Raw genomic sequence first — 13,447 nt, forward strand, 5'->3', positions numbered from 1 at the left:
ATAATAATCAAAAAACACATCTGGATATACTGAAAATGAGAAATGATACAAAAATACGACACAGTACTTAAAACACAATACCAGCTCACCATTTGGTCTGGGGGAAAAAAACCAAAACAACTATGGAGAACAGGATGGACTAGTTTAAACAACGGCACAATAACAGGCTTAAAAATCACATAAGAGATATGTAGGAAGCTTAAACCAGGATAAAAGAAAATAGCGCTTTGGCTGAATATTTTCGCTGCAAAAAGTGATGAAATTAACAAGAAAGTTGAAAATGCTTTAACTGGTACCTTTGAAGAAAAGTGTGACTGCACTGCATTTGGATTAAAGAAAGCAACTCTCAAGTATTCTTCATGGATTTATGCTCACAGTGCTTAAAGAGACAATTCACATCAAAAATCAAATTTACATATTTGCTTAGCTGACTGACACCGTGACAGGATGTAAACAGACAGGTTGTGCCCTGTTTGTTGGACACATGGTAGTACGCCTGGGGAAAAAAATGTATATTTGATTTTGAGGGTGAATTGTTCCTTTAATGCAACATTGATAAAATCACACAAGCACCTCATCAGTGCAAAATAAAAAGGTCCTAGACTACAGTTATTTTAACCTTGGAAATAAACTAGGTCAGGCTGCTTGCCTGTTTTTTACAAAGAAAAATCCGTAAGGATAAATGGTTGGCATGAGTCGAGTTTCATAGAGACTTCAGTGATTCCCTCTTTCTGACACTAGATGGTATGAGGGAGTCAGTTAACTGATGTAAAAGAAATGGTTTTGGAATGAGGCATATCTTTTTAATCTACAAATATTTTTGAAAAATGTGCAAATACAAGGCAAAATGTATATTACATTTTGCAATATCGATCACACTCACTTTTGTAAATAAACACATTTAGTTACGGTTAACAAGGAGTCATAAAATGTGCTTTTCACACTGCCCTTAAAGCAGATGATCTTAGATCTTAGAAAATAAAATGTCCAAGTGTGGTGTCACAGAGAAAGGGCTGAGCACCTTATGTTCATCTGTGTAAAAATAAGTGTAATAAACCTCATAAACTCCAATACTTCTATGAAGACCAAATCAGGTCATAGGATTCGATCAGCGGCGCATTTAAAAGGATTTGGCATGCTTGTTGCATTGGTGCTGCTATTGTGTGTGGATGGCTTCTTGTCTACCACCTGATACCACATCAGGTCATATTGGGTTACAAAACACCAATGCAAATCTGTACTGCTGCAAAACTTAACTGCAGTCAGCAGTTTAATATGAGCTACCCATTGATCCTTCACTTTGTGTGTCTTCATCACTTTCACAGAGTATTTGTGTGTGTGTGTTTATGTGTTAAAATCTCTTCATTTCTCCACGTGTACTTAACATGCACGCATACTTTTTGTATGTGTATGTGTGTGTATGTGTATGTGTGTGCGTGCACTTAAGGGTGATTTTCTGTATGTGGCATGTGCATGTTTTCTGTGTTTTGTACTGAGTCTTTGTGTGTATCTGTATGTTAGATTGGCGCAGGGACCTGGTGCCTTCCTGGTCCAGGTTGGGATGAAAATTTCCGGGAGTGCCAGCGAGTCTCTTTGTACACAAACCAAGCATTGAACGCCCACACAAGCATGTTAAGGTAGCCAAACACCTGGATAATATAGACAAAAAAATAATCATTAGAAATATTTTTTTTATATCAATGCAATATTTAGTAATGTTAAAACCAATATTTTTTTAGCTTTCAAACACACAAAGCAGAAACAGATTTCCCGAACATTTGTTGCCATTCCAAACATGCCCTCTGGTGGACAAACGATGAAACATCAATCAAAGGTGCTGCTCCTGTCTATTCTATGCTTTACACATTTTCATTTATTGGCACTTATAAATGCTGATAATCATATATCAGCAAACAGTTAATATCAGCTGATTATTATTTCATCTCACCACAGATATATTGAGGGTCCGCATGTTAGCAAACTCCGTGACCTCACAGGTGATGTTGCTACCCTTACAGAGTGCCAGCGTGCCACTGATGCCTTCAGTGTCTGTGGCACTCTTTACATTCTGCAGGCCTTTAGCCCAGGCGGATGAACACACCAGCCACAGGAAAACCAGGATCGCTGTGATCACAAAGTCCTGGAGAGGAGGGTAAATACATGAACAATTTCAATACATTTCAAATCAGGCCTTGCATCAACTGGGACGATTACAGGAGGCAAGATCAAGACTCACAAAAATGGGTCCAAAGTCAGAGTCCTTGTAGACGTGCATGTAGCCTAAATACACCAGCAGAGCTGCCATGCTGTAAAGGAAGCAGACAATGCCAACACCTACAAAGAACTCCGCCGAGGAGGCCGAGTCTCCCATCATGTGTGTTGTAGTGACAGAGTGGTTACAAAGAGTCGTATTTTTATCAATGAGCGGGAACTGGCTTAACCTGGGAATGATACAGAATAGACAGAATAAATGGGTAATTTCTTATATAATTAACTTAAACTGTACGTGAAAATTAAATATGTTGAAATGCTCACCTAAATGGGTATTGATACATGGCATTGAGAGTTTCATTACTGCCATCGCCACAGAGGATAGATATGACGTTCTTCCCTGAAAATCCACCGCAGCAGCCAAAAGCAAATATGGCTGTGAGCTGTTTGGACAGTAAGAAGATAGTGGCATGAGAAAAAAGTTATTAATAACATCAAAACCAGGAAAGCATAGGCTCTGGAGAATTTCTAAGTGGTGGGATTATGATCAGCATGTTCAATATAAAGAATTGCCTGAAAAAATACAACAACTGAGCAATTTTTACAGGATCATAAAAGAAGAGTTTCAAGAATTTGAAAGAGAGGATCAAATATTGGGTCAGTGACTTTCTATTTGCCATTGAAAAAAGATACAGAAAAAAACATGACAGCACAAATCAAGTATTTCCTTTAAAGAACCACATCATTTTTTCAAAACGTAAAAATGTGACTTGCATGGTTTCACTAATCCTGCCACTCAGCTCTTAAATTCTTTCTTGCAGAAAAGCATCTGATTCAGCCTGCTGACCATGTGACACTAATGCTCCCCTTTAAACCAACACAAACAGAATTCTTTTAGTGAGGGTGGCTGCCACTCAGCTCAACCTTTAAACAAGGTTAACCAGTGATAATAGAAATCACTGAGCAGCATGATGGGTAACAATGATTTCAAGTGAAAATAGGCACCATGTGTCGCGGAAAGCTTTGTATTTTAGTGCAATAAATAAATAGCTCTTAGATTTATGACTTTTAGATTTTTGACTGCCCTGTGACCACTAATGTTGCATTTAACAGTTAATATGGTGAAGATCACAGCAAATAGAGGCTTCCATGTTTGCACATCTAGCAGACATGCTGCAACGATATGCAATAGTAACTTACATTTGGAATTCTGTATCTGGCTTCACGGTAATCTTGAAGTAAACTTCAATTTCCTTTTTCCTCTGTTTTGGTCTCCACCGACTATTTATGGAAATCTGTGGGTCTTTCTTTGGCTAATAAATATTACACTAAAATTATTATCTAGTTACTAACTTTGCTTGTCTCTTGTGGTAATCTTATATGCAACCATATTTTTGTCCTAAGCTACTTTAAACTATCTCTTGGGAATGCCTTGGTGTCCCCCTGGAAGAGCTGGAGGTGGCAGAGCATTGGGGTGTCTGGGTACTTCTGATTAGGCTGCTGCCCCCACAAGAAGGATGATTTTGTAAATGATGACAGTGGCTTTTCATGTCTTTAAAAAAAGGGTAATTGAGGAAGCATTTATTTACTCAAATGCTAGTTTCCAGCCTTTTCAAATACAGGACAATGTTAATTCTGTAAGTGCAGTCCCATTGGGTGCGAAATAGGAGATAAAGCAGGGTAGAGTGTTTTTTAGTTACAGTGGTCCCTTGCTATAATGCGGTTCATCTTTCGCGGTCTCGCTGTTTCACAGATTTATTTTTTTTTGGTGCAATTTTTGCATGTTTTTTTTTCTTTCAGCGCATTGTGTTCTGTGTCCTGATTGGCTGTAGACCATTGTCAATCAATCTCGTGCCGTGTCTCCTGTACAGTACAGAATGCGTTCAGTTTGTCAAGTTGACATAAATCTTTGATCGCTAGTAGTTTGACTCTGAAGAGCTGTACTGTATGTTTGTAACTTTTCTCCCCAACGAACACAACAATGTCGACGAAACGTTTTGCACCCTCAAAGGCAACCGCGGGTGCCTTTGGTTACATTCTATAATACTGGACTTATTTTTTTAATTAAACAACTACAATAGAATGATACACAAAAGCCTGCTGCTTCAGGTATGCAACTCACTCTTTGATCTCTTTTATACCATGTTTTCAAACCCTTTAAATCCATAATTTAGTCCAGATGAGTTTGCAAGCAGGAGGCATAGTACCATTAGCTAAACTAAACTGAGACCAGTGTTGTAACATTGCTTCACAGCCCAGCTAGCTCATATGGCAGAGCATGAGACTCTTAATCTCGGGGTCATGGGTTCAAGCCCCATGTTTAAATAATTGAGTGACAAAGAAAGGGAAGAATTAGTTCTTGCTTCCACTATGAGACTCAAAGCTATGTTGCTGTCAGGCAGTTTATCACTATGTTGATATTTTTCTATGACTATAATGAGAGAATGAATTGGAATGGAATGAATGGAATAAATTCTAGCTGACAAAGACAGGCATGTCAACATTTCCATTTTCCCTCAATCACGTTTCGTATTGATCATCAATACAACCCCAGAAGAGAGAAGGGCTAAAGTTAGAATTGTTTGCTTGTTTTTGTAATGTCAATCTTGACTTAGATGACACCGTCAGCTAGCTTGTCAGGATGGCCGAGCGGTCTAGGGCGCCAGACTCAAGGATAGATACCGTCCACAAAAAAAGGGACTTCTGGTCTCCAAATGGAGGCGTGGGTTCAAATCCCACTCCTGACAAAATTTTTACTCTCCAATTTCAATCAAGCTGTTTGATTACAACTCATGGAATGATTGACTCTTCTTAAAATGAATCATCAGCTCCTTTGTTTCATGGAGTTTGAGAGGTTTTCTGTCCACCACAATGCAACAATGTTGATTTCCTCCTGAAGATGGAGGCGTAGTCTGCAAACATCAACACAGGTTTCTTTCCATGTCTGTGAAAGCAGTCAAGGGTGCACAGAGTGAACAGGAAGAGGGCTGAGCATACAACCCTGAGGGGGTGGAGGAGGTTTAACTGCCTGTGCAAACTGTCTGAAGTCTGTTTGTGAAGACATCCAACTGCAAAGTGTGATACTTAACTAGAATGTGCCACTTATTTCCATGGAGAAACATGGACGAATGCTTAGCTAAAATCAGCAAAAGGATTTTTGGAGGGAAATGGCATACTCTGTGAATTTGTTGAGTTTTGAATGAAAACGGAGCCCAGCTTCTGTAAATATGTAGGCACAGTAGTTTCTGATTTCAATCTGTTCAGTGATTCTGAGTCTTATTCATTTTATCTCCCTGCTACAGAAAACTGACCATAATTAGAAAGGATAGAGAATAATGTTAGATTAACTCTTATACCAGCCCTCTACATCCTTAGTCACAGCAAAGTGAAAAATACATTGAGATTGTGCAAGTCTTTAGGTGTAGTTGTGATGTCATGAGTCCTTTTGACAGCTGTCAGGATGGCCGAGTGGTCTAAGGCGCCAGACTCAAGGATTCACTCCTTCCTCATGAAAGGGACTTCTGGTCTCCAAATGGAGGCGTGGGTTCAAATCCCACTCCTGCCATGCCCTTTTTCTTCTCACATTTAATTTACGTTTATAAAACTTTGTGAGTAAAAACATATTGAAAAAGGTTCATCAGCTCTACTAATCTACATCAAATTGCTTTCTTTTAGCTGAAATCAGTAGTCAGATCCTTAGTTTTGTTTTCTGTTAAGCAGTAGGTTGTTTTCTGTGCTCTGTACTACAAATTGCTGATTTCCTCCTGATACAAAGTCTCATTATTGTCACTCTGGATGATGTAGTACATAAACCTTCCCAACAGGTTTCTTTTCTGGGTGCCCCATGATTCTCTGAGTGTGCAGTGCCCTCAATTTCTAACTCACATCCACACCTTCACGTGGCCGCCAGAGACATTGATGAATACACAGACTCAGTCTGTGGATTTATCAGGAAATGCGTGGAAGATGTCGTCCCATCCAGAACAGTCAAATCCTTCCCAAATCAAAAACCCTGGATTAACGGAGATGTTCGCGCGGCACTGGCGGCACGGAACACCGCCTTTGCCTCCGCGAACACATCGGACTACAAACACGCACATTACCAACTCCGGAAGACGATCAAAGCAGCCAAACGTGAGTACAGGGACAGGGTGGAACAACAGTTTGACAACCCTCGGAGTATGTGGCAGGGACTAAACACGATCACAGACTTTAGAGGGAAAACCAGCACACCGCAGACCACGGCCTCTCTGTGTGAGGATCTAAACGTATTCTACGCTAGATTCGACACAGCGAACACCATGAGACCGGACAGTGTGCGCACCGCGGATGACGTCAGTGCGCACACTGTGTCTGAGGAGGATGTGCGGAAGTGCTTCAGGAAGGTGAACGCACGCAAAGCTACTGGTCCGGACGGGATTCCCGGCCGCGTCCTCAGGTCATGCGCGGCTCAGCTGGCTGGAGTGTTCACGCACATCTTCAACCTTTCCCTCTCTCTGTCTGTAGTCCCAGCCTGCTTCAAAATGGCCACCATCGTCCCTGTACCCAAATCCTCCACCATCTCCTCATTGAATGACTGGCGACCTGTAGCCCTGACCCCCATCGTAAGCAAATGCTTCGAGAAGCTGGTCAGGGACTTCATCTGCTCTGCACTACCCGACTCACTGGACCCTCTACAGTTTGCATACCGCCACAACAGGTCCACTGATGATGCCATAGCCCTGACACTACACACTGCCCTGTCACACCTGGAGAAGAGAGACACGTATGTGAGGATGCTGTTTGTAGATTACAGCTCAGCATTCAATACCATCGTTCCCTCGAAGCTGGACAGGAAACTGCAGGATCTAGGACTGAGCAGCTCCCTCTGCAGCTGGATCCTTAGCTTCCTGTCTGACAGACGCCAGGTGGTCAGACTGGGCAGCATCACCTCATCCCCCATCACACTGAACACTGGTGCTCCACAGGGGTGTGTACTGAGCCCTCTCCTGTACTCACTCTACACCTACGACTGCACAGCCACTAACAGCTCCAACATCATTGTGAAGTTTGCGGACGACACTACAGTGGTGGGTCTTATCACCAACGGTGATGAGACGGCTTACAGGGAGGAGGTCAGCGCCCTGACCCACTGGTGTCAAGACAACCATCTCACCCTCAACGTCGCAAAGACAAAGGAGTTGATAGTGGACTTCCGGAGGTGCAGAGAAGTACACACCCCCATCACCATCAACGGCGCTGCTGTGGAGAGAGTGAGCAGCTTCCGGTTCCTTGGCGTACACCTGGCTGAGGATCTTACGTGGTCAGTACACACAAACAAAACAGTGAAGAAGGCGCAGCAGCGCCTCTTCTTTCTCAGGAGACTGAAAAGATTCGGCATGAGCCCCCACATCCTCAGGACCTTCTATCGCTGTGCCATTGAGAGCATCCTCACTGGATGCATCACCACCTGGTATGGCAACAGCACCGCCTACAACTGCAAAGCTCTCCAGCGAGTAGTGCGGTGCTCTGAACGGATAATTGGAGGTGAGCTTCCCTCCCTCCAAGACATCTACAGGAAGCGCTGCCTGAGGAAAGCGGGGAGGATCATCAAGGACTCCAGTCACCCCAGCCATAAACTGTTCAGACTACTTCCATCAGGAAGGAGGTTCTGCAGCATCCGGTCCCGTACCAGCAGACTGAGAGACAGCTTTTTCCATCAGGCCATCAGACTGCTGAACACTTCATAGACACCTCAGCTTCACTACTGGAACTTCAACATTATGCACTCCACACTGTATATAAATGCCACTTGTTTTGCACATATTCAACTCTGTATATTTTATATATTTTATTATTATTATTATTATTATTATTATTTTATTTTTATTTTTATTTTATTTTATTTTTTTACTATTTAATTTGTAAAAATGTGTATACACACACACACACACACACACACACACACACACACACACACACACACACACACGTAGGAAAATATTTAGTATACACATCCAGAAATGCATACACTATTATATATTGTACATATATTTATTAGTTTCAGGTTGGCCATTCTTGTATTTTGCTCGTTTGTGTTGTTGTGTTTGCACATCTCTGTTGCTTGTGGGGCTCGCACACAAGAATTTCACTCGCATGTGCTGTGCCAGTGTGCCTGCACATGTGATGTGACAATAAAAAGTGATTTGATTTGATTTGTGATTTGACCTTGCTTGTTTACTGTGAAGTTGCACTAAAATATATTCTAAGGGGAGGGATGTTCAGTTTTTTAATGATTTATAGCAGGGGTAGGGAACTCCAGGCCTCGAGAGCCAGTGCCCTGCAGGTTTTAGATGTGTCCTTGATACAACACAGCTGATTTAAATGGCTAAACGACCTCCTCAACATGTCTTGAAGTTCTCCAGAGACCTGGTAATGAACTAATCATTTAATTCAGGTGTGTTGACCCAGGGTGAGATCTAAAACCTGCAGGCTCTCGAGGCCTGGAATTCCCTACCCCTGATTTATAGCCTGCATGTATTTAATTAGCATCCCATTTAGTTACAGATGCAGTTTGCTAACCCTCTTGATCATAGATGTTCATCAACATGCTTCCTTGGACTATGAGGATTTTTTTAAATAAATGCTTTTTAAAGACCAAACAATCCATTTGTTTTCTTCCACTTATCAAATTCAGGATAAGCAGATGAAGCTACAGCACTCTGAGAACCCAAAGAAGCAGAACATGACATGAAACAAACTGAGGTTCTTTCCCCCACCATCACCAAATTAATAATACCTGAGATAAAGGTGGATGTGAACTGGCTCTGTATCTCCTTGTACAGGGAGTCTACAGACTGAAGGCCAGGAAGTGGTTTGCATCATGAAAACAAAGAAATGGCCTTTGAGCCCATAGAGAATGTTTCCTTATACAGAAAAACATACAAAAAAATCGGCCCATTTAGGAGGACACACCAACTAAAACCTTTACAATACTTCAAACTCACTTCCTGAATTCTGTTTTGTCAGCAAAACTGTATCACACACGGTCACGCTGCAAAGTGCTTTCAACGGGGGCAGCTGTCCTTTAACGCTTTATGTACACCACAAACCCCCACACCTCTAGACTTCTCTCCAGATGTTTCTCCAGATGTCACTGACTGCCACTTCCTGTTTTTTTTCTCTTTTTTTCTTGGCTAAAATTACATACTTCTCTCAAATTGTCTCTGCCTTTATGAACTACTGCAAGGGCCAGCATAGCCCAAACACACATTGGCATCTTCTTAAAACACTGTGACTCTCTAAAAACTGTGGCAACACAGCAATACCTTATCAGTCCTTAGTCTCCATTTGTTTGGCATCCAAAACATCTGCAAACCCCTCAGTGCCAAATTATGGACATTCCTGAAACTAGAGCTCATAATCGAGCTGTGAGGGAGAATAAACAATCCACACACACAGCACCTATTCATAATACGCAGAAGAAGCTACCATTTATTTGTTTTTTTGTATGTTATAAAAACGACCTGAACTGATAAGGAAAGAGAATTAAGTGCTTGCAGAAGGAGGGGTCTGTACTTTGACAAGCTGTTAAGGAAAGACAAATTTCCCAAAAAGTTAGAAACGTTGGCAGAAAAGCAGTATAATCAGCACTTCATTTCTCACACAGTAGTCGCAGAGCTCTGGTCAGTCTGACCACGAATCCCAAATCCACTTGAGTGTGTGCACGCCTACTCGTGTCACTGTGTTTCCCTCCAGAGGCCCTGCACAAACTGGCTCTCCATATTTAGCCAGAGAAATGTGGTGGAGTCACGAGTCCATAAAGAGAGAAAAAACGCTTTATTATCATTCTTATTAAACAACGATGAGGGAATGGGGGCATCCTTGTAGCGTTTGTTATGCTGAAGACTCCTCCCTGTGTCCTACTGTGTGGGAGATAACATCTTGGGTGGTACGACTGTTCAGGACGTGCCAGATATGAGTACAAATAAAGTGGCATTTGATTCAATAAACAATTTATAAGGGAGATGAATTCTGGATAAAAAACAAAACCTGTTTGATAACCTTCAGTTTTCATGTTACATTAAATTTTGTTCTTAGATCTACTGAACGTGCTATCACCTGAAGGCAGGATACTTTCTGTAGGCTGTCTGTAGGATTGTGTGTTTAAGAGTTTGCGGGGGATGCCCACACACACACACACACACACACACACACACACACACACACACACACACACACACACACACACACACACACACACTAATTCCATGTTAAAAATATCTTTTAGTGGGAAAAATTTGGTTAGGATGTAGTGTTTGTCACAAAAAGTGTATCCATCCATTCTTTGTTGCTTATCAGAGTCTGGATTGTAGAGTCCAAGTCCAGGAAGATGCCCCAGCCAACTCCTTCAGCTCTTCCGGAGATTGGTCAGTGGGGGGGCATTCCAAAGTCAACCAAGAGATGTAATCTTTCCCGCTTGTCCTAGGAGCTCCTCCCAGTAGGACGTGCCCAGAACACCTTTCACAGAATAACCTTCATATTGTGTCCATGTCCTCTCCTGGACTATTAGCACCATCATGTCGGTTAAACCTCTTTATTATTGTGTGAATACCTGCACACGTTTCATCATCTAGCCCCACGTAAATGAGAAATGGCTTTGTGTTGTATAAAACCAACACTTTCTGAGTCAGATGACTGAGTGTTACTGTTGCCATAAAGCTCTTCCAGCCTGTGTGTGTTATGAAAAAATAGAACAGCTGAGGGAAAGCGTTGCCGGGCTGGATTCCTGACCCAGTTATGCAGAGAACAACTGATCGCTGGACTTTCCGCAAGAAATCTCCTGCATGTTTAAGTGAGTGTACGTGTAACTGAAACGTTTCAGCCACAAGCAGTCACTCGGAGGTGAATTATTGGTAAAAGATGCATTAATATGTAACTGTGTTGTCTGAAGGGCAGGCAAGTCCAGCTGCACTAATCTGCACCACTTCAGCAGACTTTCTTGTGTCCTAGAAAAATGCTGTACACATTTGTCTAGAGGCCTTACATTATTTCATTCTAACCATATTAGTGCTTTTATCTTATTTCTTCTAGTGTTATAATGAACAACAATTAACCTTACACATATATATACGTTCTTCTTGGCTTAAATTCAAACCTCAACCAATGTTTAATCAAGTTGTAGTCATGCTTTTGAGGCTTAATCTAATAATCTGCTATAACGTTCTAACTAGTGTTTTTCTTTCTTCTGTAGGGAGAAGGGGAAACCCAAGAATCAAGGAAGAACTGGACCTCCCTGTCCTGTGGGTAGGACCCACACTCTCCCTGAAAACTCAGAAAATACGCGTACAATAGTTTGCGTCCAACTTACCCACTCCACCAGTTTGACGAAGCCGAGGGGCTCCTTCAGGGGCGACAGGTTTAGTCGAAATCCGGTCATCATGATTGTGCTTTTCTGATCCAAAATCTTTATCCAGCTGTTTCTAAGCTGTGGATGTTGCTCCAACAAGGGAAGGAAAAGGGGGAGTAGACAGAGTGACGTGGTCTCTACTGCTAACGCTGCAAAAAAACAGGGAGCAGATTCAGTTTTACAATCCAACTTCTCATCCCACCAAAAAGGAGATCCAGTGTCTCTAGCGTGGAAGATAAAACGTTCCACTCGTTTAATAATCTTTAAAAAAAACAAATATTAATTTGAATGTCCTTATTCGTCATCTTTTTTTTTCTTTTTCTTTTTTTAAATTTCCAGTGTAGATCCGCTCTGCGCTGGTGCTGATGCTCAGATGGAGCGGATACGCGCGTAAAGAGTGCCAAAACTCGCTTTGCCTTTGATCAGAACGCGTGCCGTGTATTTGGTTACAGGAAAATCATGGCTAAAACAAAAGAGAAAACCTTTTTAGTTTGGGGGTTTTTTTGTTGTTGAGAGAAGCGTACTTTCCCCCGAGCCAGGTAAAATAAAAAAAAATAAAAACCGCAAAGACAACTTGGAAAACCCTACAGCTGCGAGATAAGTACCGGGGTTTTACCGCAGAAAACCCATGCAAATTCACACCAGGAGGCACGAAAGTTATCGTTAACTCACTTCTGAGTGCCAAAAAGTATCGAAAGTGTCCTATTGGGTTCTCACTGGATCCATTCTCCAAAAAGCTGCCGCCCCTTGCGCCGTTTGCACCAACTGTGCACCGCCCCTTTAGTGCTGACTGGGTCATATGACTCTTAGCAAAGTGCAAGGGAAGAATTCTTGACATTTATTTACTATTAAGGATGCGGTGCAAGGACCAGTTAAAATAAAGGGATATTACGCCACATTTTCCACAGCAAGATTCAAATCTAAGGCGTTCAGCACATGTTTGGAATCACTGGACAAAAGCAATCAATTTCTCATCATATCATATCAAGTGATCTGGGAGGTGACTAGACTCTTGCACCTCATCTCAGATCACTGTTCAGACTTTTAAAAGTAGCGGACCCAGAGTAGCGGTGCGCTTCTAAATAAAGCTGGGGTTTTCGATTTTCTTGGAAGGTTGAATGTCTGACCGGGAAAATTCACGGGATGGGAAAGCGACTGGAACTGTGGTTCCTGAAGTCATTCTCAAGCTATTAGGCTGATATCAGGCAAATATGCTAGATCATAAGGTGCCCCAAGTTATTCTCTAGCAGTAACATATAATTAGTAACATGCTCGTGACGATTTTTTGTATTAGTTTTTAGCTTTTTCAATCAAACCAAGGAGCAGTCGCCAGAGCTATAAAATTAATCGAATTTAGAAAACTGCAGTGCCTGTAATGACCACTCGGGGTTGGCTCTAAAAGCAGATAGAATCACATACAGTAGATCGATTCCTGTCAAAAATGTTCAACTTTACAGAATTAAAATTATAAGAAAAAATCCAAAACAAACTGATGCAGTCAGAGTGGCTACATTCAAATCCATCCATCTGAAAATTGTATTAATGGAGTGTGAGGAACACAAAGCCTGCCTGCTCATTTAGAGGAAGAAACTGCAGGAGAAGGAATTCCTATGTTCAAATCTTTACCGCAGATAATATAAAAGCTGGAAATAACCACCACGATGTCACCCATTAGTTAGTGAAATTCTGTTATGAAGCCTTTATCTTGGGCTTTCTATTGTGAAACCACGTGTGATGGACGAGGAGTTGTTATAATTGGCAAGTTGTTAGCCAGTGAGAATATCCTGCCTAAGCCTTAGAATGACCATAATTTACAAAATGACACTAACGCCCTGTTCAATTTGACTT

The 13,447-nt window shown here is 41.7% G+C and overlaps 1 protein-coding gene and 2 non-coding genes across 3 annotated transcripts; 2 read left to right on the forward strand and 1 right to left on the reverse strand.

Annotated features, from left to right (window-relative positions):
- Window positions 1–885: 885 nt before the first annotated feature.
- On the reverse strand, window positions 886–11,709 carry sypl1 (synaptophysin-like 1). Its single transcript, XM_085375817.1, has 5 exons — window positions 11,561–11,709; window positions 2,536–2,654; window positions 2,237–2,441; window positions 1,949–2,140; window positions 886–1,649 (listed from the first exon to the last, which is right to left on the reverse strand). The coding sequence occupies exons 1-5, from the start codon at window positions 11,630–11,632 to the stop codon at window positions 1,518–1,520; spliced, it is 720 nt and encodes a 239-aa protein (XP_085231943.1). The 5' UTR covers window positions 11,633–11,709; the 3' UTR covers window positions 886–1,517.
- On the forward strand, window positions 4,847–4,958 carry trnal-caa (transfer RNA leucine (anticodon CAA)). Its single transcript has 2 exons — window positions 4,847–4,884; window positions 4,913–4,958. It is a non-coding gene; the product is annotated as a tRNA-Leu (tRNA).
- trnal-caa (transfer RNA leucine (anticodon CAA)) lies at window positions 5,666–5,776 on the forward strand. Its single transcript has 2 exons — window positions 5,666–5,703; window positions 5,731–5,776. It is a non-coding gene; the product is annotated as a tRNA-Leu (tRNA).
- Window positions 11,710–13,447: the final 1,738 nt, after the last annotated feature.

The sequence above is a fragment of the Diplotaxodon limnothrissa genome, linkage group LG17 (assembly GCF_057381915.1).
Source record: "Diplotaxodon limnothrissa isolate DT_005_m linkage group LG17, D_limnothrissa_male_GT1.1, whole genome shotgun sequence".
NCBI lineage: Eukaryota > Metazoa > Chordata > Actinopteri > Cichliformes > Cichlidae > Diplotaxodon > Diplotaxodon limnothrissa.

What these genes read in the sequence shown, in the direction of transcription:
- sypl1 (XM_085375817.1), bottom strand. Translation starts at nt 11,632, where the DNA reads ATGATGACCGGATTTCGACTAAACCTGTCGCCCCTGAAGGAGCCCCTC. An exon ending in TCGTCAAACTGGTGGAGTGG is followed by an intron (nt 2,655 to 11,560) that starts GTAAGTTGGACG and finishes CTGTCCAAACAG; the next exon opens with CTCACAGCCATATTTGCTTT. An exon ending in CTGACTTTGGACCCATTTTT is followed by an intron (nt 2,141 to 2,236) that starts GTGAGTCTTGAT and finishes CCTCCTCTCCAG; the next exon opens with GACTTTGTGATCACAGCGAT.